The following is a 26,780-nucleotide window of genomic DNA, read 5'->3' as shown; positions in this document are numbered from 1 at the left end:
GAGCAGAGGAAGAAGGTACCTGCGGCTGGAGGGCAGCGGACAGGGCGGGCTAGGTCCCGGGAGACCTGATCTGCGCAATGACCAAACCTCTCACTATGACGGACTCTTTATAGAAACACTCCAGGCCACGAAGTGCCAGCACTTCCGTAAAGATGAGGAGCCACGGTTGTCATGGAAAATGAAAGCAAGATCAGCAAATTTAACGAGCGTGATAAAACGTACCCTTTTCCTGCCGGGGGAGGCTGTTTGTGAAGAAGGCAGGCCCCGGCGCCCGGGGCCGGGCAGGAGCGGGGGCAGAGCTCCAGGACAGCAGGCTGCCCCGCGTGCTGCTGTTACTGCTCCCGAGCCGATGCAGCCAGTGGTCAGACAAGGAGGAGCTGGTGGAACCTGCGGAGGGAGCACAGACAGGGCAGGCTGGGCCCCACGCCATCCTTCAGGGCCCCCGGGGTGCGTCTCACGGCCGGGTTCACCTCCCGAGCCCCGACCAGGATTACTGATGACGGCTAGAGGAGAACCTGCGCTCGCGGGAAGGCGCCGGGGCACAGAAAGGACACTGTGTTGATGAATACCGAAATGCTTTTCACGAAACCACAGGTCGCCAACTCCAGTTTTCCAAATATGGCATATGTTTTACTCTTTCTACATCTATCTTCCAGTGAAAAGGCAGACTTGGCACATCGGCGGATTTAGACCTCCTGGCGCATGTTGGTTTTATTCGGCCATTTTCCAAGCGTTTGGGGGGAAAATACCTGAGGAATTTTTTTGAATGCTCTTTTACCCCCAAAGATAAGGATGGCTAGTTTGCAGAGTGAGGTAAGTCCCACAAAACGGTCGGTTTTGACCCTTCTTTTCCCTTCAGGCTGCCACGCAAGTCTGAGGCTGCCTAACAGACCTGGCCCTGGCATGTGGTTAAGTAGCTGTTTGCTGTTAAGGCCCCACGCCCCTTGTAACTGCCCTTTCCTTTCTAATGGGACGAATACAGGTTTATGTTGCACAAGCTTAATTAAAATCTGGCTTCACAGGAGTGAGACTGGGGATGAGGACTCCCACACTCCCAAGAGCCACCTGCCAGATGCAAAATGTGACTCCTTTTCCTCTTCCCACTCTTGGATTCCAGCATGTCCATCCCACATCCTCACAAGTGGGACACTAGTCTGCAGTCAGAGCTCCCTCGCTCAGGCCCCTGCCTACCTCTCCGGACCCTGGATGCTCGGTGGAGCATCTTCCCGGTCCCCGGCCCTCCTCTCGCCTGGAACCAGCAGCAGCACCTACCTCTCATGGAGCTGCTGGCCGACCAGGGAGGAATGCTGTTTCTCTTCTGATAAAACAGGATGTAAGCGCCTCGGGTATTCACCTCGTCTTCTAGAAGCGGTTCCACCGTGCTGTCATCATAACTGTACCACTGGCCGTCCAGAGAGTTCCGGCAGTAGGCTGCGAAGGTCCAAACCCCAAGGCCCCATTACTGCAGCCCCACAAAAGCAGGAAGACATTTCCCGCTGGTATAGCTGAAAAGCGGACGTTTGTAACAGAATGAGAAACACTGGTCCATTTTTAGCCAGAAATGATTTTTGTGGAATCAGAAAGGATCCATCAGTTACACTCCCAGATGCTCAGGGATAAAGGAAGCTGTGGCACCACGAACAAATCCTATGTTGCAGGGCTTGCTCAGGCAAAACCTCCAATAAAAGGGGAGTCCCCATTGGAATGAAAACGCGATTTGCATTTAAACTTTGTACGTGGTTTACTTGGACATCGTTGGTTTTAATCTTTAACCTTAACTGCAAATTGATTTTTGAATGCTTTTTTTTTTTCCCTAAGAGCTAATGTTGTGGTTTCATATAATATACTTCGGATAGATTGCATTGAAAAAATACAGTTATTTTTCCCTTCATGCCTACTGTGATGTTCTGGCAAACCTGAATGATGAAAGATAATTTAAAAAAAAAGATAATTTAAAAAGGGAGTCCCGAGTTATTTATGGGAGCCCCAGGCAACAATGCCAGTGTTCACGCAGTTCTTCTGAGAAGCTTCAGAACGCACCCCTCTGAGTCAGTGTGCAATGAAATCAGGCAGCTGGATTACGGCACACTTCTCTCCTGCCTAAGACCTGCAGTCAGACATCTAAGAAAACGTTCATAAGTAAGATTCTCACCCCCTTCCAAACAAGTACGAGAAATACTCCTCTCTTTCCTCCTGGACCCAGTAGACGGTGTCATAACACCCCAATCCGGGAGCCAGCCAACTTCTGTCTGTAATGTTTCAGGCTCTGCAGGTCACCAGTGGCCACACACAGTTTCTGCCATGTATTCTTCTTGCTAGTTTTTTGTTTTATTTTGTTTTGTTTTTACTACTTTTTAAAATGTAAAAACCATTTTAAACAGAGGCTGCAGCACATGGCAAGGGCCTGGCACAGAAGGGGGCCTTCATAAATATTTGTTCAACGAATAAATGAGTGATGATCTTGGATTTTTATACAGTCCAGTGTTTTCTAAACTGCAGGGACATTACTAGTACACTAGGAACAGCACACTTTTAAAAAAATGAGATATTTTCATTTTTTCCAAAGATGAAATAATTCATATGATTCTAGAACAGACCAAGGTATGTGATGAGGAACAACTGAATGAGGTGTCCAGCTCTCTGTTTCTGTCCTTCCATCCTTCACTCCTCTCAAGTTCCTCCAAGGGATTCACAATTAAATGTACCCCAGAGAAATAAAAAACACCAAATCTGTTAAGTAAGAGTCCTTGAATCGGATCACAGATGAGGATAAACGTCACTCCCTGGGTTCCAACAGCCACCCTCCCATATTTCGTACAGTCGAAAACTCAGGCTGTAAACTTTCTATCCCAACCACCAACCTGACTCCACTCTACACCTGGACCCGCCCTTCCCACCCCGGCAGGTGCTGGGACATGCGGCAGGTGAGGGGTCTGCTTGTGCCAATGCCCGGCAGCCCAGGGGTGCCTCTTCCCGGGGCGTCTGGAGGCCCGGGCCACAGCCACGGTCCGAGAGGCAGGCTCACCTGTGTAATGCCCACCTTGCAAACTGCCGTGGTGGTTGCAGACAGCGTACAAGTCGTAGAGGAAGTCGGGTGGGTAGCTGGTGGGCAGGCAGGCCGGCTGCTTCCAGGAAGGCCAGGGGCCGGGTGTGGCCTTGGGGCCGGCGCTCCTCTGGGCCACGTGGGGAGCCATGTCGAGGCCGGAGAGCGGGAACTTCACCAGCGTGGAGAGCTTGTTTCTCCTCTCCCCGACCTGGCAGAACCTCTTGAGGTGGATGATGAGGATGTCTGGCAGGGTCCACAGGCTCAGCTTCACCACGCCCTGCTGGAGGGCCTGGCAGTGGGGGCAGCGCCACGCATCGTCCTGGGCCAGCTGGAAAGGAAGCCACCGGGCCCGTGAGGCCCCCACCCCCAGGCTCACGGCCCACCCGCCGAGACCCCCCCCCCAGCCCCCTGCCCAGCCAGGACCTGCTCCTCCTTCGTGTAGAACTGGAAACATTCGTCCAGGGTGCAGCTGGGCTGCTGGTGCGCCTGCTGCTGCCGCCACACGCTGTCCGCGTCCTGCACCTGCTCCTCCCGGAGGTTCCCGAACAGGCTGCGCGGGGGCAGAGCAGACAGAGGGCGTGTGGGCGCCTGGCATCTGCCGGCGCGGCAGGGCCCCCTTCCTAGGGCTCCCGCTCGATTTTACTGGCATTCTCGGTCTCCCCTACCAGCTCCAGGAGGGACCAGGTCCTTGGCTACCCTGCTTTGTTTCATGCTGGGGTGCAGGGGCCTGGCATCAGTAGGAGACTTAGAAATACTGGGCCGAACAAGGTCCTTTCCCAAAGCAGAGCGAGTGCCCTCAGGGTTAGAGAAGCAGCCACGCTGGGTGGTTAAGAGCACGGGCTTGAGCCAGGCAGCCTGGGTTCAAACCCTGGCTCTGCCACACATGAGCTGTGTGACACTGAGCAGCCGTTTAACTTCTGTGTGCTTCGGTTTCCACACTCCTCATAGGATGTAATGCGTGAAATAAACTGCATGTCTGTAAAGCGCCGGAGCAGTGACCGGCGCAGGGGGAGGGTGAGCGTCACCTCACCGTTTACAAGCATGAGTGACACAACCAGTGCCACCACCCAGCGCCGTCATCATTGCTATTCCTGTCACTGTTGTTTATACACTGACAAGTGCCAGCGGGGCTTCTCGGAGGACTGGGTCACCCGGCGTCCAGGAGGCACGCCTACACCCGACAGTCACGCCGGGGGAACTGCCACAGAACAGGCCCCGTCTCCTCTGCGGGACTCACCGCTCCTTGGTGCCACTGTCCCACTCCACAGCCAGTTTGACGTGCGGGGGGCCCCCCGGCCTCCTGGGGTGCAGGGCCCTAGGGAGAGAGCACGGAGCCCGTCAGGTCTTGAACTCACAGAATGTACCCGACCCTGTGGATGGGCACCTCCAGGTCTGGGGCGGGGGGAAACGTGGCAGCACCCTGATGAACAAGGTGTGTCTGGGAGAAGCACCCCAGCTTGACCAGAGCCGAGGCAGGATCACCCAGGCATGGAGCACCGAGGGGGCATGCAGTGGGTCGGGGGGATGCTGCGGCCCCCGGACAGGGAGAGGAACACTTCAAGGAAACAAATCTTTCTAGAAGAAAGATAAAATGTGGTGCATCCATACAACAGAATATTATTCAGCCTTAAAAAGGAAAGAAATTCTGACACAGGCTCCAATGTGAATGAACCTGAAAACATGACGCTGCGTGAAACAAGCAAATCACAAAAGAACAAGTGTTGGACGATTGCACTTATAGCAGGTCCCTGGAGCGGCCACACACACAGCGATGGGAAACAGGGGGGTGGCCGCCCGCAGCTGAGGGGTGCAGGGGTGGAGAGCTACTGTCTAACAGGGACTGAGTTTTAGTTCCGCAAAATGAAGAGATCTGAAGATGGACAGCTGGCGATGGCTGTACTTAAGACTCTTGAACTGAACACTTAAAAATGGTTAAGATGGCATATTTATATTATGTGTATTTGCCACAGTTTAAAAGAAGGAAGAAATTTCTAGGAGAACAAAACGTGCTGGGATAGGGAGGCCAAGGGGCTGAACGCAGGGCTCTGCGAAGGAGGCGAGGCTGAGGCTACCAGATGCTGGGGGAGCTGTGGGAGGGAGGGAGGAGGTGGGGCCGGGCGGCGTGGAGGTGGCGGTGACTGGAAGGGCTGCGGCCTGCGGGAGGGCTTCCTTCAGCAGGTCTGCTTCTTGGACAACTAGACTCTTTTCCAGTGTCTTCAGCCACCTACCATGCAAGGCCTGTTAGTGGGTTGGTTTCTAAAACCAACAATATTTTTACTGTTTTTTAAATGATAGTTTACAGACCAATACTTTTGTAAAATAGAACAGAAATGTAATGGGGGGGGGGGACAGACAAAACACAAGCTCGAGAAAAAAAAATTATGATATCCATCATGCTGTAAATCGCTCTGTCAAGGGCTTTAAAGTTTCTCAGTGCTTCCTTCCAAGTTCTTGTCATGGACCGGTGACCACCAGCCTCCGGGGTGGCACCACGAGAGTGCAGCCCACTTGAGCGGCACAGCTCTCTTCTTCAACAAAGAGTGCGTGAGGGCACCCTTCTCAGGGACCCCTGCCCCGTGTTCTCTCTTCCTGTCGGACCCAAGCAGGTCCTGGCTGACACCCCTCCTGCCTCCTTAACTCTGTAAAGCAACCAGCCGAAGACGTGCCAATGGGGCGTATGGCCCAGAACCTTCTGGCTTGCCCCTACCCTGGTTCCTGTCTATTTTTAAAGGGAGGGGCCCTGCCCTAAAATGATTCTGACACCAAATCCAAAGTGTATTTCTTTTTTTTTTCCCCTCACATCACCAAGCAACTGACTCAATTCGGACACTGTCCACTGGAGGTGGCATCAGATCCCACGGGCTGAGGGCTCAGTCCTACAAGACGGCCCCCACTACCCTCACCCCCTTCGGGTGCCAGTCACAGGTCCAGGTTGTCACCAGTGCTTCTGACCGACTGGCTCTATGATTGGAGGTTCCCATGACCTCTTCTATGGGTTCCATTAATTTGCTAGGGTGGCTCACAAAACTCAGAGAAACTGTTTGCTTATGAGATTGGCCGTTTAGTATAAAAGGATATAACTCAGAGACAGCCAGATGGAAGAGAGGCTTAGGGCAAGGCGCGTGGGAAGGGGGGCAGAGCTTCCACGCGCTCCGAGCAGCCACTCCCCCAGAACCTCCTCGTGTTCACCAACCTGGGAGCTCTCCGAACAACGTCCTCTGGGGGTTTGATGATGGTTTCATCACATAGGCATGACTCATTAGGTCAACGGCAGTTGGCAGTCAACTCAACCTCCAGACCCTCTCCCCTCCTTCGCTCAGGGAAGTGGGACTGAAAGTTCCAACCTCTAATCACATGATTTGTTCTCCTGGCCACCAGCCCCAACCTTAGGTGCTTTCCAAAAGCCACCTCACTAACATCAGCTCTGGCGTGGTGGAAAGGGGTTTGTTACGAACGTCGATACATTTACCGCCCATCTCACTTGGGAAATTCCAAGGGTTGTAGGAGGTTCGGGCCAGAAGCAGAAGACCAAATATGGATTTCTTATTAGAAATCACAGGATCACGCCCACATCTGGATTCAGTCAGCTTTGGCTGGCCAAGCCAGGGAAACTGAGAGCCTCCCTGAGAACTTTACATCTGTGGGGAAATGAGCAAAAGTGCTAGACAATTTATGAGCAAAACCTCCTCTCAGATATCGTGCTTGCCCCTTGGATTGCTTCTCAAGAAGTCTGCAGTGGAAGGTGGGGAGAATCCGGGTCGGAACCACAGGAGACAAGGCCACGCTTGCCTCACCCCTCAGCCACAGTCCGCAATCTTCTTCAGTTGGGGCCAAGGATTCAGTGGTAATATTCTCCCTTACTCAAGAGCTGGCATTCAGGTTGAATTTGGTAACCCAGCCTCACTGAATGGGTTTTTTAAGTCAGAACCATCCTGGGTTCAAATTCACAAATTCAGGCTCAGCCACTAACTAGCCGAGTGAGTGTGATCACGTTAACTCATCTCCGGGAACCTCGGTGTCTCCTCATCTTTGAAGACACCATCAGGATCTCTCGAGACGTAAGGATTGAAGGCACGGAAGGAGTATAAGGACCTAACACCATCGCTGGTGCTGGAGATGTCAGGGACCAAGAGTAGCAAAGACTGTCATCTGTTGAACTGATGCACAGTCTTAAAGGCGTCTAGTCACGTAAGAACACATTCATTCTCTTACCAGGTCTGGACCATCTGCTTACCTGTCAACTGCCCAGTGACAGAGGGGCCGACTGTCCTGTGGGGACAAGTAGCTGCAGGCCAGGGAGAGCCCCACGACCCGGATGGCAAACAGGGATCCCGGGTTCTGCCGAGATAAGAACAGGAAGCAGGTCACCATGCACGTTGGTGTCAATCAGACTGTTAGGTGCAAAGAAGTTACTCCAAAGAGTAACCTTTCGTTCACGTTATATTTTGAATATTCCCTTAATATGACTATTCCAAACCTAGAGACAGAAAGCCTTCAATTTTTTAAGAGACAAGGGTGCACCTTTTAATAGTGATCTAACACCATTTAACACATTAAAATTTCCAAAACAATGATCACAGTATTTTAAAACAACACATGTTTAATTGGAGGAACTGTTGGCATAGTAAATGGGAAATCAAACCAATTGTGTTGTTTAATTATTAACAGGTAATTTAATTTACATTATGAAGATGGTTATGATCGTCACCAAATTACCAAAATGAGGCAATTATCTAAAAAGCAAGTTGGTGAATACTTTCCATACCAAAAGCTAAGTAAGTATTTATACATTTCAAAATGAGCCACGTAAAAAGAATACTATCTATGTTTTTATTCTAAGATGTACTTTTTTTCATATTCTAACTTTTCTGAAATTGAAGTCAGCCTTAAACAGCATGATTCACAATAGTCAACAGGTGGAAGCAACCCAAGTGTCTGTCAACAGATGAGTGGACAAACAAATGTGGTCTATACACACAATGGAGTATCACTCAGCCTTAAAAAGGGGGACAATGCTTACGCATGCTACAACAAGGATGGCCCTTGAAAATATTTTGCTGAGTGAAATAAGCCAGACACAGAAGGGCAAATATTGTATGATTCTGCTTATATGAGGTTCCTAGAATGGTCAGATTCACAGAGACAGAAAGTAGGATGGAGGTTCTCAAGGGCTAGAGGCTGGGGGAAGCGGGAGCTGTTTAATGGGTGTAGTGTTTATGGGGAGGATGAAAAATTGGGGGGGTAGGGTGGTGATGGCTCTGCAGCATTGTGACTATAATTAATTACACCTGTGAATGGCTAAAATAAATGTTGGGTACATTTTACTACAAGTAAAAAAAAAAAAAAAGTCAATGGACTCGTCAAGCAATGGAAATACAGTTCTTCCAATTGTCACTGATGACCTTGGCTGCAGCCAGGAAAAAATAAAAAAATTTCTTACCAACTCTGACAAAGATAAAAGGCAGAAATTCCTACTTAAAACACACTGGCGAAATACAGACTGACTTCAGACAGAAGAGGGGGAAAGGATTACAATTCGAAGAAAGAGGAACAAGGCATGGACAGACAGCGAGACCCAAAACATCCTCGGGGCTGTGAGCCGACTCCCGGGCTGCGGCAGCTGATGCGTGCCGTGGGCAGGGGGCCAGTGATGTCCGGGGAGCGGGTGCCTGGCTAGACTACAACCACACTGTAGCTGACCTGCAGCTTCAGCAAACACAAAACTGGTGGCTGGAAGCAAGTTGACTTCAGGGTCTTAGATTCAGGGCTGGTCATGTCAGGGTGTACTTCTTAAGGAGAAGTTAGTTAAATCTGGGACTGGGGGGGTCGGGTGGGGGTGCTTTTTTCCTGGACCCTGTCACTGAGCCTTGATGTTTGGATAGCGACATAATCAAGGCACCGACACAACGTGGAGACAGCTCACTCTGCTTCCACACGAGGAAACTTTACAAAGTGACCAGAAAGATGTCTTGGTAATGATGAATCTGTTTTTTTCATTATTCATGCAAATTCATCCCATCCAGCAAATTGGTCATTTTTGTAAGAGACATTTTCCTGTCCTCTATTCTTGGCTAGGGAAATTCACTTTGGGACCCTCGGTAGCTATTCACTTCTTTTCATCTCTCCCATTCCGTGTTGAGAAGATTGAATGTATTCTTTCCAGATTATTACCAATGACCAATTCTTTCCAAATTTTTTTCAAATTATTCAAAAGATAGTACTAGAAGCCTTAGGGCTGAGTGGGTGGGCTAGCCTGGGAGCCTCAGTACACATTATTCCTGCAGAAAACCATGCCCGTCCACACGTTCACCAACGCAATCGTGGAAAAGCATTCGTAGCTGAGTTGGACGTTGCCTGCGTTAGAGTTCTGCCGGCCCCATTGATTCCTTGATCAGTTTCTAAAATGGAAAAGACAGCAGAAGTGCGGAGGGGAAAGCACACGGGTGACCAGGGAGGATAAAAGTCCAGCTGAGTCCAACGCTCGCATGAAAGTGTTTTCATCCACTTTCAACAGTCAGGAGCACAGGGCTTGGGGAAGGCTAAAGCTATTACTAGATATTCTGACCTACTTAGAGGGAAGTTAGAGTTTCTAATTAGGGCACCGTGGCAGACCTGCTAGGCAGTAGATGGAGCAAAACCCTTCGGAGATAAAGATTCGGTACCGATGCAGAAAGTAAAATGTAAAACGACTTCAACAAAGTGATATTTGGTATAAATCCTGAATCAAATGTGTGGTTTTCCTTGAGCAGGAAGGAAAATGAATTATGAAGAATTCCCTCTGAAATATTTGGTACGTCTCCCAGGTGAAAAGTTCTTAGAGAATAGTTGAGGGGAATACAAAATTCTGAGGCTGCTGACCTGTCCCTAAAAATTCCAATGTCTTCTTGGCCAAAGAGCCATCAGAACAGTTTCTGATACTCTAGGGGCTAAAAGGAATGGTTTATAGAATTTGTTGTTTTCATTTGGAAACTATCAGTCTGAGAATAAATAAATGAGCAAGGCAAAAAGGTGTTTCCCCTTGAGTTTTTATCTGATTTTCAAAAACTGGACAAAATTATTTTACTACCTAGGTTTTCATATTTGGACATAAACATAAATGTTAATTTTCCACAGAAGTTAGACCCTAAGTCCCTTGAAATTTTTAATCCAAATGTTTAAGTTTGTTTGGGTTTTTTTTGGCAGGGGGGAGGTAATTAGGTTTACTAATTTATTTTTAGAGGAGGTACTGGGTGTTGAACCCAGAACCTTATGATTGCTAAGCATGTGCTCTACCACTGAGCTACACCCTCCCTGCTAAATCAGAGTTGTTTTATATGACAATGTAAACACTCTCAATTGACAGCGAATTCTTGTCATTCCTGAGCTACCCCTAGGTTCCTACCCCTTTTCCCCACCTCCCCTCAACCACACACACACACACGCACACACACTCTCACGGACCTGCACAGGGGCCTCACTCTTCATGAGATAGCGAACCTTGCCGAGAATGCACTGCTGGAGCTGGACCCAGGAGATGGCTCTGTCTTCCCTCATCAGGAAAGGTGGCCCAAACCTGGAAACCCAAGGGAACGAGGCGATTTCAGCAGAAGAAAAACCAACAGTGCCCAACAGTCAAAAGCATTCGCTCCACTCATTGGCTTCTCTCAACTGGAAAAGAGTGAAGCACCCAGCACAGCACACAGTTGCCCACTGCAGCCCCTCATTGCAAATGGAGACACTGCGGTGCAAACAGCAGCAAAGCCAGAGAGACACTGCGATGAAAGAGATGGTTCCACATGGTCGGCCGGCTGGGATGCCCTCCTCCCCAGAGAGAGAGGAGACTAAGAGAACAGGGGACCCAGAGGAAAGCCAGGCAGAGGTGAGCCCAGAGGGAAGCCAGTCCAGTGGACACGCTGATGACTTTGTGTATCAGGAATATTCTCGTGACCGGGACTGTTCCCACATCCTGGTTTCATGAACACACAGCAGTGAGCTGGTGGTCTGAGAGTGCCTGCTGTGGCCGCAGCTGTGGCTGTGGGTTCCAGCTCTGCCGTGGGTGCCCCCAGACAAATCACTGACCATTGACTGCTTGCTGGCCACCCCGTTCGAGGTTGCGTGCAGATCCAATGGAGAAAGAACATGCTACTGTTGAACGAACGTTGCTAAAATACAGCACAGATGTGAGCTGGTGCGTGTGGACTGGCAGGAGCACTGGGTGTCAACTGATACACACACAGATGGGTTTATATACCTTATCTATTATTGGGCGCTCAGGTGGTTTCCAGTTTTTTATTTAAGCAATGCTTACCTATGGCAGGAACTATACACATTCTTTTATATATACATTTGGGTGCCTGTGACTAACTGTTTCTCTGGGACAAAGTTCCAGAAGTGGAAATGAGAGACCAAAGCTATTCATTACCAAACTGCCCTCCAGAAAAGCCACACGAATTGACCAGTGAGGCAAGTGCCCCATTCCTTGGACACTTGCCCAGAATGAGTATTATCCATTTTTAAAAGTCCTTTAATAATCTGAAAGGTTAAGTCCAGCATCTTGCTAGTGCCATCAGAATTTCTTCGGCTACTAATGAAGCTGAATATTTTAATAATTTAATATTTTTAAATATTATTTAATTTAATCATATAATATAAAAATTTAATATTTAATAATATTATTCTTCTGTGAATTAATGTTAATTTATGGCAAGAGTAAAATAAATATTTAAAATAAAAAGAAAGTGAGAAATCAATTAGCCCAGTGTTACATATTGAATAATTCATTCACTCCTTAGTAACATGACATACGCCATTTTTATCACATAACAAAAACGTACTTGGCCTTTTCTGGGTCATTGATTTATATGTATATTCTTCTGCTTATATCACAATACTTTACTAATTAAAACTTTATTCTGTTTTAATAGAACTATCCTTCTTCCTTCTTTCTCCCTCTCCCAATATTTTCTTGCTTTTCTTATGAGTCTGTTATCCCTGATAAATTTTTACCAACATTTTATCCATCAAAAAATTTTTCACTGGAGTGATCTCTTTTAAACATTTCTATTTGCATTTTATAAGAAAACCATCTGTTTTGGTGTATTTGTTATGCAACCAGTCACTTCCTTGAACTCTTTCATTAGTTTTAATCACCTTCAAGTTCCTGGTTTTCTGGACAGACAATAAAATAATCTGCAAAAGAGTGGTGATTTTATCTTCTCTCTCCTACAGGCAGTTTCTTTTCTCTTGTCCTGCACTGCGTAGGCCTTACAATCCAGCATAAACAGTGGTGAGAGCAATAATAATCATTCCTGAAACCACAGGAAAACCTCTGATGCTTAACTTTTAATTAAGGACAATGTTTGCTATCTGCTTAAGGCAGTTATTTCTGATCATCTTGATCAGATTTCTTGATCAGAAATCCTTGTTGATTGACCTTGTGAATGGATATTTAATTTGATCAAATTAGAAGTTATTCTAGACTGAATTCTAAGTACATATCTACACATCCCAGACATCATATAAAAGAAGGATGCAGTGAAACATACCTGCTGGCCTGCTGGCCCGAGCCCACCAAGTTACAGAAGAGGATTAGCACCTTGGTCTCACTGTTGACGGGAAGGGCTAATCGCTGACCCTCACGGGCAGACAGGCGCAGGGATACTGGTAAAACAGATGGACGAGCTGAAGAGAGAGCATTATAATCTTACACACTTGTATTCTTAAAGGACCTGCTCTGCTGGGTCAGAACCCTGGCTTCTAGCCGCTCTTCTCTTTGAGGGTACCTGAGAGCATCTCCTGGCCAGGTGACAGGGGGGCTTGGAAGGCATACACATTATCTCCCTCTGCAATCGTGTTCAGGTCCTCTTCATCAAAGAAGGACCGCTGGAGTCCACTGGGATACAGTTCAACCAAGATCACCTGGAACAAGGAGGATCATTTTCCCTCTTGTTTCTGAAAGGGAGCTTAACAAATAAGAAGTCTAAAAATGACTGAGAGCCTTAAACCTCTCTTTTGCTCTTTCTTTCCTTTAAGTATTTTTAGTAATAAAACACAGCAGGTATAACAATTAGATTGCAACTCAACTGCAACAGCAGAGTATCTAAGGGCTGAAGGAAGAGCAGGAAGAAGAAAATCGGAAATCGAAAGTTTCATACCCAGCTAAACTATCGTGCAAGAAGGAGCCTAAGTTTGTTTTCTGTCTGTGAGTTTGTTTCTGTTTTGTAAATAAGTTCATTTGCCTTTTTCTTTTTTTAAACCAGGTGGGGAAGGGGATGGGAAGGGATAAATTGGGAGTTTGAGATTTGCAGATAATAATTAGTATATATAAAATAAACAGCAAGTTTATACTGTAGAGCACAGGGAATTATATTCAGTACCTTGTAGTCACCTATAATGAAAAGAAATGAAAACAAATACATGTATGTCTATGTATGACTGAAACATTATGCTGTACACCAGAAACTGACACATTGTAAACTGACTATACTTCAATTAAATAATTAATTAATTTTTTAAAAAGGAGCCTAAAATAAAGCCCACTTCAGGTAAAAAAAAAGTGAGGGGGTTTACCACTAACACAACTCTGCTGAAAAAACTTCTAAATAGTATTGCTGACTTTTTTTCCACATTATGTCATATATGGGAAATATCTGTATGGAACACAGAGGTGAGCAGAAGAAGCTGGTTTTATAGTGGAGGAGAGGGGTCACTGCCTTGAGGGTCTTGGCTATTCCCAGACCCAACTCTGTCCCCTGAAAGCCTGAAGGAACCAACAACTCAGCACTCATAACCCATTCAGGGCACAGTGGCTGAGAAATTCTCTTGTAAAAGATACATTTCAGGGTGAAACAGACAAACTGAACTCAGAAGGCAAACTTGAATTGTAAGAACCAAAGAAAATGGTACATATTCATATGCGTAAATGTGCACTGGCTATATAAACCTATAATGATAACAACCATTACCACTACTGTAACCTGTGAGAAAAGGGAGCAGGGATTCAAATATTGGATAATAATATCCACCTACAATAATATCTAAATCGAAAAGCTATATGGGAAATGAAAGCATAAATTGTGTTGTTTGGGAAAATTAACATAAGACCATGTTAGGCACGCATGTTGACATGTCAACAATAACCAGTGAGAGCATAGGAATATAATGTATATATCCCAAACTAGGAAAGATGAAATAAAGAAAAATTGCTCAACCCAAAAGAAGCAGTAGAGAAAAAAGAAACAAAAGAAAAGCAGAGTAAATAGAAAGCATAAAATAAAATGATGCAAATGAATCCAAATACATCCATGATCATAGCTGGAATAAACTTACCAGTCAAAACAAAATATCAAAATAGATGTTTAAGTTGCAATCAAAATGCCCACCCTGCACTTAGGCATCTCAAGTGACCACCTCCCTGCACAGACACATCACAGCTTTCCAATTCCTGACACTCCTTCTACTCTCTTAATGTTTCAAACTCCACCTCTCAGACTGCCCCCCTTTTGATCTTTTATTACTGCCTTTTTTTCCCCAGGACTCTTTCTCACCCACTGTCCTGCTCTCTTCTCTCAATAGATCCCCATATAGCACTTTGGGCTTACAAAGCAAGATACACACATTTTTTCCCCCTATTTGAGATTCTCGTTAAAATGGGGACCGAAGTCCGAGGGACTGACTGGGTAGGGCAGGAAGCAGCTTGAGTGATCGTGGTGGTTACACAGATGTACATGCATGTAAAAATTCAACAAGTTATAACATTAAGAGCTGTACATTTTATTGTATCTATGTTATTCCTCAACAAAAAAAAAGCTTAAAATATTTTTCACTTAGAAAAAAAAAAAATCCCAGGAGGTCACCAGGGAAGTGTAGAATTTTCATATTACAGTTAAAGACACAGAGGACCAATTACTCTGTCTAAGGTCAAAAAACTAGAAAGTGACCAAACCACAATTAGAACCCCGTTCTAAGCCCTTCCCATCATGTGACATTGCTTTTCACCACCATCACCTCTACCCTGTCCTCAGGGGGCAGGGCGGGGGATGCTGGTAGGAGTCTGCCCTCCAAAGTCACAGTGACAGGGGAGGGTACAGCTCAATTGGTAGACTGCATGCTTAGCATGCACAAGGTCCTGGGTTCAATCCCCAGTACATCCATTAAGTAAATAAATGAAAGAAAGAAAAAGAAGGAAAGGAAAAAAAGGAAGAAAGGAAGAAAGAAAAGAAAGATGGAAAGAAAAGAAAAAACCCCACAGTGAATCCAAACTCTTTACCAAGAATCTCAAAAAAAAATTTTTTTTTAATTGAGCACATCCATCCCCTCTCTCCCAGACTGCCTCTCTCATGAACACATCCCCAGTTCCTTCAGCAGTGCCTCGTATTTCATTTACTGTCCCTTCAGTATCCTGCCTTGTCTCAGGACTGAAAATATAGACTAGCAACTTCAGTTCTGAAATCAAACGATCTGCGTTCAAATACTGGCCCAGCCACTGCCCTGTGTGACCTTGGGCAAGTCACTTACCCTCTCTGGGCTCACTGGTAAAATGAAGATAATTGTAATATCTACCTCACAGGATGGCTGGGAGGGGTCAGTCAGCTATGAACATGAAGTTCATAGAATGGTGCCCAGCACTTAGCAAGCACTACTGAGCGTCAGCTATCGTTGAAACAATGATGATCGTAATCACCATCACCTTCTTGGAAGACGAAGGTGGTGTCCTTTTTTGGTTATTCTATGAAAATGCAGGGAGAGGTCAAAGCCAGTCATCACGGACACCACGGTCTACTAATCAAAGAGAAACTCATGAATCACCCTGGAGTCACCAGCAAGCCAGAAATTATCCTAAGCAGCCTAGACAGCTGGCCCAGTCAGCATTCATCGTCCGGTGACCAGGCCCCAGTGCAGTGCCACCACACCTCATCCGCAGAGACGCCACCTTCTTCTGCAACCATCTTCCTCAGGGCTGCCACCGTGCTGAGGATGGGCACGGCCAGGCCGACCCGCAGGAACCGCTGGCTCTTCGAGGGGAAGACCAAGGTGACGCTCAAGAATCTGGAAAATAGGAAGGAAGCCACATCCTTAAAGGACTGACATGAACTGTTGCCAACATCCCTGATACTGCATCAAGTTCGGCACTTGGGCAGGTCTCTGCTTCCCGGTGGGGTTACTGCACTTTAGGTATGCTGTCACCAGGTGGCAGTGGAGAGCCAAATCGCCAAGGGTCTCAGCTGAGTGTAGTTTCCCAGCAAGTTAAAAGTAAGATATGTTATTAAGAATGACAAGACAGATCTTCCACAATTTATGATGGGATTATGTCCCGTTAAACCCATTCATTGTACACTGAAAATATCTTAAATCGAAAAGGCATTAAATACACCTAACCTACTGAACATCATAGCTTAGCCTCGCCTACCTTAAAAGTGCCCAGAACACTTACATGAGCCTACAGTTGGGCAAAATCATCTCACACAAAGCCTATGTGAAAATAAAGTGTTGCCTTTCACACCATCATAAAGTCAAAAAATTGTAAATCGAACCATCGTGCGTCAGGGACATCTATAGAAATCTATGGTCTCAAGGTTCTGTATGCTAAATAGATAATCTTAAGCAAAAGGGAACTTCCCCCCTTGGTAACAGGACACAGCCTTTCTGTCCGATCTCTATGGATGCTCTCTCTGGCTCCACTTGTAATTAGCCAATTCACACAACTAGTTAGCAGAGCTGGGACTGGAGCCGAGGGAGTCGGGCCCCAGAGTCAGGGGTCCTAACCACCGTGCTAAGCTGCATCAGGCCAGGAACCACAGCTCACAGCAGACATCACTGGATGGTGTCACTGATGAGAGGCTAAACCAGTGTTATATTTGTGGCACAGAAAATCAACAGCACAGGAATTCAGAGCAGAAAGGGGGACTGAGTTGCCAGGAAAGGCTTTATGAAGCCATCCTGTCTTCACTGCATCCTAACGATGGATGGAGGATGTCAACAGATAGAGAGCAAGAGAAATGGCTTTTCTGGAGGTGCGGAATACAGGGAAGAAGTGCTGGTTCCAATGCCAGGGAAGGCGTCCCGTGTAGGAGCTCACTGACCTTCCACGAGGCTGACACTGGCCAGCTGCCGTAACGGTCACTGCAGAGCCCTGGGCTCCTGCGACGCCTGCCCTGCATGCTTCTTACTGTTACAGAGCTGAGCCTCACCACGCCTCCCCCCTCATCCCGCCTCCTCTTTTCTTTTTCTTCTCCTATCTCCCTACCACCCTTTTCCTTTTCCTTTGCTCCTTAAATAAACCTTTTCCTACACCTTCACCGAGAGGAAAAAGGATTTGGAAGTAAAGCAAGGGAAGGCAGATGGTGACAGATTTCTCCGGTTTGCCCCGTCTGACCGAGTGGTACCAACTGGCCTGTGCCGGCTCCTGAATGGGCCAAAGTCATCAGCCTGGCAACGGGGCCAATAAACAAAAGCATGTTTATATAATTCCTTCCTCTGCTAAGGAAGGGCACAGTAACCTTTCACGTTAATTGCCCCATTTAATAACTCAGTGCCCCCCAGGTACAAGGCTGGTTTCTAGAGAAATGCTTGGCTGAGAAGCAAAAGGTTGCCCACGAGGAGTAAGGATGGAAGTCAAGTTGGCAGGCGTGGCACTCACGTACCTCGTCTGGCGCAAGGGGATAGGCAGGGACACACACAGGAAAGGGTCAAAGGTGTTGCTCTGTTTCAGGCAGTGGGGACAGGTCAAGGAAGATCTGCAGGGCAAAGGAGACACATTACAGTTTCATCACAATTGAACCATTTGGCAGTTCCTCGAACAGTTAGTTACCACTGTAGTTCCACTCCTAGGTCTACACCATGAAGAACAGAAAACAGGTATTCAAATCCTTGCACACAAATGTTCATGGCAGCATCGTTCACAAGAGGCAAAGGGTGGGCACCACCCACGTGTCCGTCGATGGATAAACAGGTAAACAAAACATGTTATGTACACACAATGGATGATTATTCAGCCATGCAGTCCTGACATGCGCTACAACATGAATGAACCTGGAGAACAGCATGTGAGTAAAAGCAGCCAGACACAAAATGCCACGCATTTTATGATTCCATTTCTATGAACTGTCCAGAACGGGTAAAGCCACAGAGACAGAATGCAGACCAGTGGTTGCCAGGTGCTGAGAGGAGGGAGGAATGGGGAGTGACTGCTTAATGGGGAACAGGTTTTCTTTTGGGAGGATGAAAACGGTTAGGAACTGGAAGGAGATGGCAGCTGCAGAGCATCACGGATGTGTGCCCACTGAGCCGCACACCTTAAAATGGCTAATTTCATGCTATGTGACTTTCAAGTCTCGTCACATGTATTAATGCACTGAGTGTGGGAAGGGACGCTGTAACCCTTCCAAATAGAAATACAGCCTTCAAGCTCGAAGGTCTCAGACTCACTGTGCCCCTAAATCACACAGGAAGCTTTTTTTCAAATGCAGATGTGGAGGCCCTACTCCCAGAGATTCTGTTTCAGGGCACCCAGGGAGAGGGGACAGGCATCGGAATTTTAAAAGCTCCACAGGTGACTCTAGGGTTCAGCCAGGCAGAGAACCACTGATGCGGTGGCCCTCCTTACTGTGGGGATAGAGGAAATCAAGTTCAGAAAACAGCAGCTACTAACAACAGCTGACGTCAAAAGAGAAGTTACTATAGAACCGGGCATTGTGCCTCTCCTAACCCCTGTGCTACCTGTAACAACCAGGATTAGCCCCATTTCACAGAAGGAAAAACCGAGGAGTGGGAGGCGAGGGATAAATTAGGAGTTTGGGATTAGCAGATACAAACTGCCATGTACAGAACAGACAAACCACAAGGTCCTGCTGTATAACACAGGGAACTACATTCAATGGCTTGTAGTAACCTGTAATGAAAAAGAATATGAAAAAAGAATATATATGTATAACTGAATCACTATGTTGTACATCAGACACTAACACAACATTGTAAGTCAATTATACTGCAATTAAAAAAAAAAACTGAAGCACAGAGAGGGTAAGTCACTTGCCCAAGGACACACAGCTCTTAAGTGGTTGAGCTGGCTCAGGTTCCAGAGTCCATATCGATCATCATTTCTTCAGAGTCTTTAGTATAAGTAAATCTGCATAGTTTATTTATATTCTTTAAACTCTTTTAAATTTAACACTCCCTTATTTAGCACGTATCTCTAAAAGTGAAAGGCAACTTTTATATTCCACGCAGGTACTCCTATTTTATTTCTTTAATCATATAATGTGGCAGATTCTGCCAAGATGTGAGGAGTTTCCGGATGCTACGCTCCTTATCCTAAAATCTACACGAACTTCCTTGGGAAGAGGGAAGAATATCCCACTGGCAGGCCATGCTGTCCCCACCAGACGGCCCGAGGCCTTAAGTCAGCAAGGACACTGGAGCTGGGATCAGAAACAGCTTTCCTAAGTCTCTGCAGAAAGCACCAGTCCTGCTGGAATGGTTTTCCATCAAGCAGACAAAACTGAAAAAAACCAGGGCCAAGCAAGAGACCCTGAGGTTTTTGGGGTGCTGTCCCAGGCAACCCTAAGTGCTCTGCTCATAACAGGTTGGTTTTCCGGGATGCAAGTTAACACCAAGCATTGATTTTAGAAAACAGAGCAGAGTTCAATCACTCTCGCTGCTTCTGCTAAATCTCCCTTTGGGAAAACCGTGGTGATGCTTTGGTCAACAAGATGTCTCAGACATGGAGCCCCAGCCACCAAGAGGAGCTGACACTGGTGGGATCTCCCCTGGCACCCCAATTCTCTTCTAACCCTTCTCCCACCCTCACCCAACACGTACCACGACAGAACAGAGGCCTGAAAGATGTATTTTTGTCGTTGGGAAATTTCCAAATCTCTGTTTCACATTTAAGCAAACAAACGAGACGGGAGTATTTTTCCTTGACTTACTCAATTTTTGTTTAACCTACTAAAGCTAAGCGAGGCTGCGTTTTTCTTGTAGATGCATCCTATTCAACGGATGCAGGGACGTGGCTTTCTACTGAGCCAGGAATCTCTGTCAGGCGTAAGAGATGTGTAGTTTGGGAAAAACAGAGAAAGGTCTAATTTTGTCTTTAAAGAATGAAGGAAACATATTTTCATAATAAACCACAGACAGGATGTGAAATGCACCTGTTCCTCAAAGGAGGAGAAATGGGGACAGTGAGAGGGACCAACAGATCAGGGAGGGAGGGGCAGCGTCACTGTCACAGAAAACTCCAGGTATTACCAGGCTCCAGCTCTACCCCCAAATGTGGCCTGAGGGTCCTTTTGTCCTCGCCATGCCCTCCATTCACGGTCCTGTCCTGCTGTCCCCCACATGCTCACAGGGGAAAGGGACAGAAATCACCTGCTGCCCTTTAGTGTTCACACACCCTTCTCCCTCAGGTATTTATTCTCCCTGAAACAGCTTCTGCTGCAAAGCCAGCCTCTCACCTGCTGCTGGAACTCAGAACTGCTCTTTCTTCTCCATCAGTTACAAACGCCCAGAAATGACACTGCAGGTTCGCACTCCGGCCTCTCGCTGCTGCTGGACACACATCTTCCACCTCAGACCTGGCTGGCTTTACCTGCCTGCTGGCTGGGGAAACGCGTGTCCACACCCGCAATGGTAATTGTGACAACACACAAGTAAGATGTCTCCTCGCCAAGAGCTGTTCTGAGAAAGCCTTCTGAAACATACTCTGCTGAAAAGGGAATGTGCCTGTAACTGGGACCAGGTTAGGCTTGCTGTGAATAAAAGCTAGGAATGACATGACGAGATGAACACGTGCACACACGCACACACACGCGCGCATACACACACACGTGTGTGCGGGCAATCCCTCCTCTAGCCAGAACTAACATAGCAACAATCCTTGGCTATTAAATTTGCAGATGTTTTCAAGCTGATAATCATGTAGAATAAGGAATAATTTTTCCTCTGGTCTATAACCTCCAGCATCCTATTATTTCCCCTCCTCTCCTCCAGCCAAAGGCAAAAACTCAGCCCCCTAACGAGGGGGACCAGGGGAGACGGAGGAGGGAGAACCTCAGTGAGCGGGTCTCTCGGTTAACCCCTAATAACGCTCCCAGCTTGCAGTTCCATGAAGAAGGCTGATACCGGGGTGACCCTCCATCCCAGGCAAGCCTTCCCCAGGAGAAGAGGCCAAAGAGGGTCTAGAGCAGCAAGCACAGGCTCGGGCCCCGGCCTGGAGCAGGTGCCCACGGACCGCTGCAGGAAATCACTTCTCAGACCTCGAGAGCCCTAGCCCAGATGGACGTGCCTAACTATGTTTTTTTTACTGTGGACTATCAGGCAGAAAGCAGTTATTTTTAGCTGTCACCATCCCACCCACCCCCCTTTTTTTTAAGCATGAATATCTTGCTTCTTACTCATCCTGCTACAGTAATCTACCCAAAGGGAACCCACTGTCCTTCGTATCCGATCAGCTTAATTGTCACTTCTTCAGAAATCCTCCCGACTCCCCTGCCGCCTGGTGATACTGCCATTCAGAACAAGAAATACGCGTTTGGTCTTCTGGCCCAGAGCTCCTAAAACCCTTGCAATTTCCCAAGTGATATGGGCAAGAAGAAAGGTAAAAGGAGCATCTCTGCTATTCATAACAAGCGCCACCGACCACACCTGCTTTCTGCTAATGAGCAGACATTGGGAAAGCCCCCAGATAAAAGCACAGGGTGGGGGCTGGGTGCCAGTGGAACCAGCCAAGTTGGCTCAGCTCCACCCCCACCTCTTGGCAAAAGAAGGGGGCCAGAGGTTAAGTTCATCACAGCTGGCAGTGACTGGATCAGTGGCCCCTGCGTATGGTACCTCCAGAGAGACCCTAGCAGAGGGGGATGGGAGAGCTTCCAGGCTGGTGACCAGAGGGGCTGCTGGGAGGGTGGTGCACCCAGAGAGGGCATGAGAGCCCCAAGCCCCTTCCCACATGCCTTGCTCAATGCATCTCCCATTTTGCTGCTCCTCAGTCATATCCTTTCCAAATAAACTGCTAATTTAGTAAGTAAACTGCTTTCCTGAGTCCTGGGAGCCGCTCTAGCAAATTATTGAACCTGAGGAGGTGGTGGTGGAAACATCCAATGTATAGCCAGCCGGTCCGAAGCACAGGTGACGACCGGGGACTTGTGATGGGTGGTGGGGAGGCAGCCCTGGGGGCTGAGCGCTGACCCTGTGGGGTCTGTGCTCACTCTGAGGGGATGGTGTCAGAATGGAGTTAAGTCGTCAGATGCTCAGTGGGTGTCCGCAGAGAACTGCAGGAGTGTCTGTGGGGGCGAACATGCACACGTCTGGGGCCAGATGTGTGGTGAGTGTGGTGGTGGTCAAAAGCAATGTAAAGGGAGACAGGAGTTTCTTCCCCTTTCACATTCATAACATACACGTCAAAGCTCCCTCAGTTTTCCCTTCAAAGCACTCGCCAGCTCTATAAGGAGGTAAAAATCCAGGCATCTCCTTAGATTCTCATGGTCCTCTCCGTCCCTCCACCCCTCCCCTTAAATCCTGGCAAGTCCTACTGCCCCTACATCCCAAACACGGTCCCCACCCACCCACTTCTCTCCATCACCACCTCATGGTCCCAGCCGCCACCATTCTCCCACTGGGAGGCCAGTGCAACATCGTTGCTCCTGCTCCCGGTCCTGCCCTCTTCATCACCAAAACAACCAGCCAGTCTCTAAACTGGTAACTACACCACACCCTGCTTTAAACTCTGCAGTGGCTTCCTATGCCTTTGAGACTACAACCCACACTTGGACCGGACACCGGCACCACCAGGTCACCGTCCACCTCTCTGGCCTCACCTCCCATCCCTCACCACTCAGCAGCTCTCTGCTCCTCGAACTGGCCAAGACCATTCCAATCCCGAGCCCCGGGCTGTTTTTCCTACCTGGAACACCCTATCCCCAGGTATTTGAATGACTGGCTCCTTGTCACTCAGCTTGAGGCTCAAGTGTCCCCTCTGAAAAGAAGCCTCCTCCATCACCTCATCTAAGGTTGGCTGCCTCCCCCATCTCCCAGGTGACATGCATCGTTATCCGCAATGGCCTGTTGCGAGTGTGTCATCTGACACCTCCCCAACAGAACATGAGCTCCTTGAGAACAGGGGCTGGGTCTGATTTGCAGCCTAATTCCCAGCACCCAGAAGAGAAGCTGGCACGTAGTAGGCATGAGTTAAAAATCCAGAGAATACTGTAAGTCAGCTATACTCCAATAAGAACATTTTAATAAATAAATAAGTTATCCAGAGAATAAATGGATCTGTTTGGTTAGTAATTTTCTCTCTCGTGGGCAAGGAATTATGCTTCTCACTGTAGCCGCTGGACCAAGCCCAACCTCCGATGCTCAAGGATGTGAAAGAAGGAAAGGAAAAGAGTGTGTGTGGACAAGAGGGGAAGAGGGTGGAGAGCACCGAGTGAGCAAGGAAGTGAGTGGATGTATTGCATGGGGGCACCAGCAAGTGCTATGTGGAGGCAGTTATGGGGACCCTTCCCCGAGCTCTAACATACCCTCGCCTTTCATCTCCCCCTCCCTCCTTCTAGATGCTCTTCTCCCTCCTCCTCTATTCTTATCCTCTGTCTCCTTAGTTTGCTTTCAAGCTGCCTCTGCTCTGAGTACCTGGAGATAAGACAGAGGCCCTACAAGCAGCTTCCATGGCCAAAAAAAGCTTAGTAGACACAAAATCTAGGTTTCCTCTGTGCAAACCTCATAATATATCATCGCTTCTCTCAGGAAATCACGGGGCCTCTCTTCATGGACAACGAGAGTGGGGCTCATTTAGAAGAGATTTTAATTACCCCATATGCCAAGCGACCAAGGGCAGGAGGGAGAGCCCAGGGTCACTGTGGCTGTCACTCAAGGTCATGTGAGGTCCTCCATGGTCAGGGAGAGTGAGAGGACTTAATTGCTGTGGATTTTCTGTTCTAGTGGGAAAGCAGCTTTGGTATTCTTCCAAAGTGTGTCCAAAACTACTTGGTCTTCCTAAATAAACAGTCACCTCAAAGACACTGATCGTATCCAAAATATATTATGGGTGATCACTGAATATAATATAAATCCTAAATCAGAACAGTTTCTGGGCAATTTTAAGTCATCTGCTCCTTTCCAAATACAAAGAATACAAATCGCCCCAAAAGACAAAAGGAAATGGCCGTTAAGTCAATGAATTCTAGAAGGCTGAATAATTGCTACTTTGTTTGAAGTAAATAAGAGATAAAACCCAACAGGAGGCTTATGGAAAAGACGGCAGAGCAAAGGAAAAAGAAGAGTGTCCAGGAGAATCAGAGAAAAGCATACCTCGGAAAATGATTTAACGCAACATCCAGAAGAATATAAAAACCTGTCTTGGTGTCCATAATGGAGATCAGGAGGGCAGAGCTGCCGTGCATGAAGTAACAGCAGAGCATCACAAGAAAAGAGCGAGGTCAGATGAAGAATCACCCAAGAGGAAGAATCATAAAGAAAGCAGAAGCAGGACTTGTCCGTCAGAGATTTATCAAAGGTCAGTCCTGGTTCTGCCGTTTACAATGTATCCTCCCAAAATGCCCGACCTTCCAGATGGTAACCCATCTCCTAAGGCACTGGTAAGGATTAAATTTAAAAATATCTGGGCAAGCATCCATGTAGCCAGTGGCTCCCCCTAAATCCTGATCACTGTGCTCATTTCCACCTCGGATTGGGGTTCATGCTTATTTGAATCCATTTCCACCCTTTCAATCCTGTTCATCCTACAGAACTCATCAGAAGGCGCACCTCCTCCGCGAAGCCCGGGGTGGGTGAGGGGTTCTCCCCTTTCAGAGCTCTCCCTGCAGTCAGTGCTTGCACTAAAACACTGTCATACTGGAAAACAGTCTGCCTTAAGTCAGTCTCTGAACTACCGTATGTAAAAGCCCAAAGAGGACACAGACTTTCTGAAGTCAGAGTCTACAATCAGTAGTTATTTTTTTAAGAACTCCATTATGCTGGGAAATCTTGAACTAGAAATAACTTGTGAAACTGGGATATCTGGCGATAAAGAACAAAGAAGAAAGATCTCATCCACTCCTGAATGATGTCCTGCTGGGGGGATCTTGGCCTCCACAGTCATACTCTGTAGAACCACCCACCCATCACCCCATCACCCTTCCTTCAAGGAGGGACGGGAGGTCAGGAGCCAGCAAGAAAGGAAATAAGCACCGAAGGTCAGAGACAATAGGAGTGACTGGCTCACTGGGATTTATAATGGGAGAGAGAAGCATTTTATGGTTCTACAGTTTTGTAATCTCGGGGTAGACCTGGCAATGGGAGGCTGGTTACCAGCAACCAAGTTTTCTGAACCCCTCAGTAACAAATTCTAAACACCCCCCATTCTTACCTATATTGTGCTTGAAAGTGGCTTTGCACAAAACTTCGGCCTAAAGAAAGCGGAGCCGAGGGGGACAGGGCGTTCTCAGAGGTTTTCCTGGTTTCAGGCTGAAGCTGCAAAGAAATGAGGAGAGGAAGCAAGATTAGATGTGCCTCCCATCACTACGGAGCCTACGGCCTCCTCCTGGGTCCACAGCACCCCTTCCGGGGCCCAGACCTGCAGAAGCAGAACCTTCCATGTTGTCTTACCGTTAATTCAGCACCCCTTCGATGCCGGGGCCCCCAGACTCCCTGAGAGAGAGACCGTGCGTGTGCTGAAAGAGCGGGAGTGAAGCCTGAGCGCTGGCGAGCGATGGCAAGCGCTGACGCACACCCGCCTGGCCCCTCCCTCCCTCGGATCCCCCGGCCCCCTCCCTCCCTCCTGCTGGGCCCCTCCCTCCCTCCTGCAGGGCCCCTGTGTCTAGCTGCCTCCTGTACATCTCACTCCAAATACACCCACACCAAATCTGCCCATCTTCCACGTTCCAGTCCACACTTTCCGGGGGAGCCAGTCTTCACACGAGCATCATCTTTCTCAGACAAACCAGGTTTGCTCACGCCTTAGAACAATGCACCGGCCTCCTCCCTCCTCCACAGTCAGTCCTCTTGTGTCCTTTGCATTCCCGTATGTATTAATTTCCTGTTGCGGCTCCAGCAAACTACCACAAACGAGTTGCTTGAAACAACAGAACTGTACTCTTGCACAGGTCTCGGACCAGACATCCAAAATCAGTATCATGAGGCCAAAATCAAGGTGTCAGCAAGAGCGTATAAGTGTTTGTCGTTGTTCCAGGATGGGGCGTATCTGACGGGTTTTGAACCTAAGTGGTACCTATGTGCACAGAGACAGGCTGTAACCTGACAGCCAAGCACACGATTGAGGAAGGGGAGTCTGGAGCCAGGACACAGAATAGGAGGCTCAACGGTCTGCGTCCCCACAGGGTGCCTAGAGTAGGAGCTGTGAAAATAAAGAGGAGGAATGGACTCAGTCCAGTCACCCTGTGGACACAGCCTGTAACTGCGCACCGGAAGAGGGAGGATATATGCGGGGCCAACTCGCAGCTTCCAACCTGGTGGCTGGAGAACTCCTGTTCCATTAACAGAGGAGGGAAAGTCAAAAGGAGACAGTAGGTTGGGGAGGAGGGGTGGGCACGCTGAAGTCAAGGGTCATCGACCCCAGGGCAGGCACCTGACGGCGGGCAGAAGGCTCGGAGGAGTGACAGAGAACCTGGATGCAGAGCGGACATTAGCATTTTGGGGCTGCCCGGGACTGACTCCTCTTCTTTGGGAAGAGCCTCCCCTGCTTTGGGAACATAGAATCCAGTCCATGGGGAGGCGGGGAAGGCTTTTTAATCAGGCATCCTGC

At 47.9% G+C, this 26,780-nt stretch overlaps 1 protein-coding gene across 3 annotated transcripts in view; it reads right to left on the bottom strand.

Moving 5' to 3' along the window:
• USP43 (ubiquitin specific peptidase 43) overlaps positions 1 to 26,780 on the bottom strand; it is a 49,173-nt gene that overhangs the window by 9,174 nt on the left and 13,219 nt on the right. The window contains exons 4-15 of one of the 3 annotated variants that reach the window (XM_032498783.1): positions 25,386 to 25,489; positions 17,668 to 17,760; positions 15,937 to 16,072; positions 12,808 to 12,943; positions 12,571 to 12,706; positions 10,487 to 10,598; positions 7,281 to 7,384; positions 4,284 to 4,361; positions 3,470 to 3,596; positions 3,026 to 3,374; positions 1,273 to 1,431; positions 223 to 387 (exon numbers count right to left, since the gene is read on the bottom strand). In XM_032498783.1, the coding sequence (XP_032354674.1) occupies positions 223 to 387; positions 1,273 to 1,431; positions 3,026 to 3,374; positions 3,470 to 3,596; positions 4,284 to 4,361; positions 7,281 to 7,384; positions 10,487 to 10,598; positions 12,571 to 12,706; positions 12,808 to 12,943; positions 15,937 to 16,072; positions 17,668 to 17,760; positions 25,386 to 25,489 (1,699 nt within the window). The remainder of the gene's footprint in view (positions 1 to 222; positions 388 to 1,272; positions 1,432 to 3,025; positions 3,375 to 3,469; positions 3,597 to 4,283; positions 4,362 to 7,280; positions 7,385 to 10,486; positions 10,599 to 12,570; positions 12,707 to 12,807; positions 12,944 to 15,936; positions 16,073 to 17,667; positions 17,761 to 25,385; positions 25,490 to 26,780) is intronic. The other 2 variants (XM_032498784.1, XM_032498785.1) reach the window with 2 other exon arrangements.

Source organism: Camelus ferus, chromosome 16, assembly GCF_009834535.1.
Source record: "Camelus ferus isolate YT-003-E chromosome 16, BCGSAC_Cfer_1.0, whole genome shotgun sequence".
Classification (NCBI taxonomy): Eukaryota; Metazoa; Chordata; class Mammalia; order Artiodactyla; family Camelidae; genus Camelus; species Camelus ferus.
The sequence above is the reverse complement of the archived record's forward strand: the minus strand, read 5'-3'. Positions and strand labels throughout refer to the sequence as shown.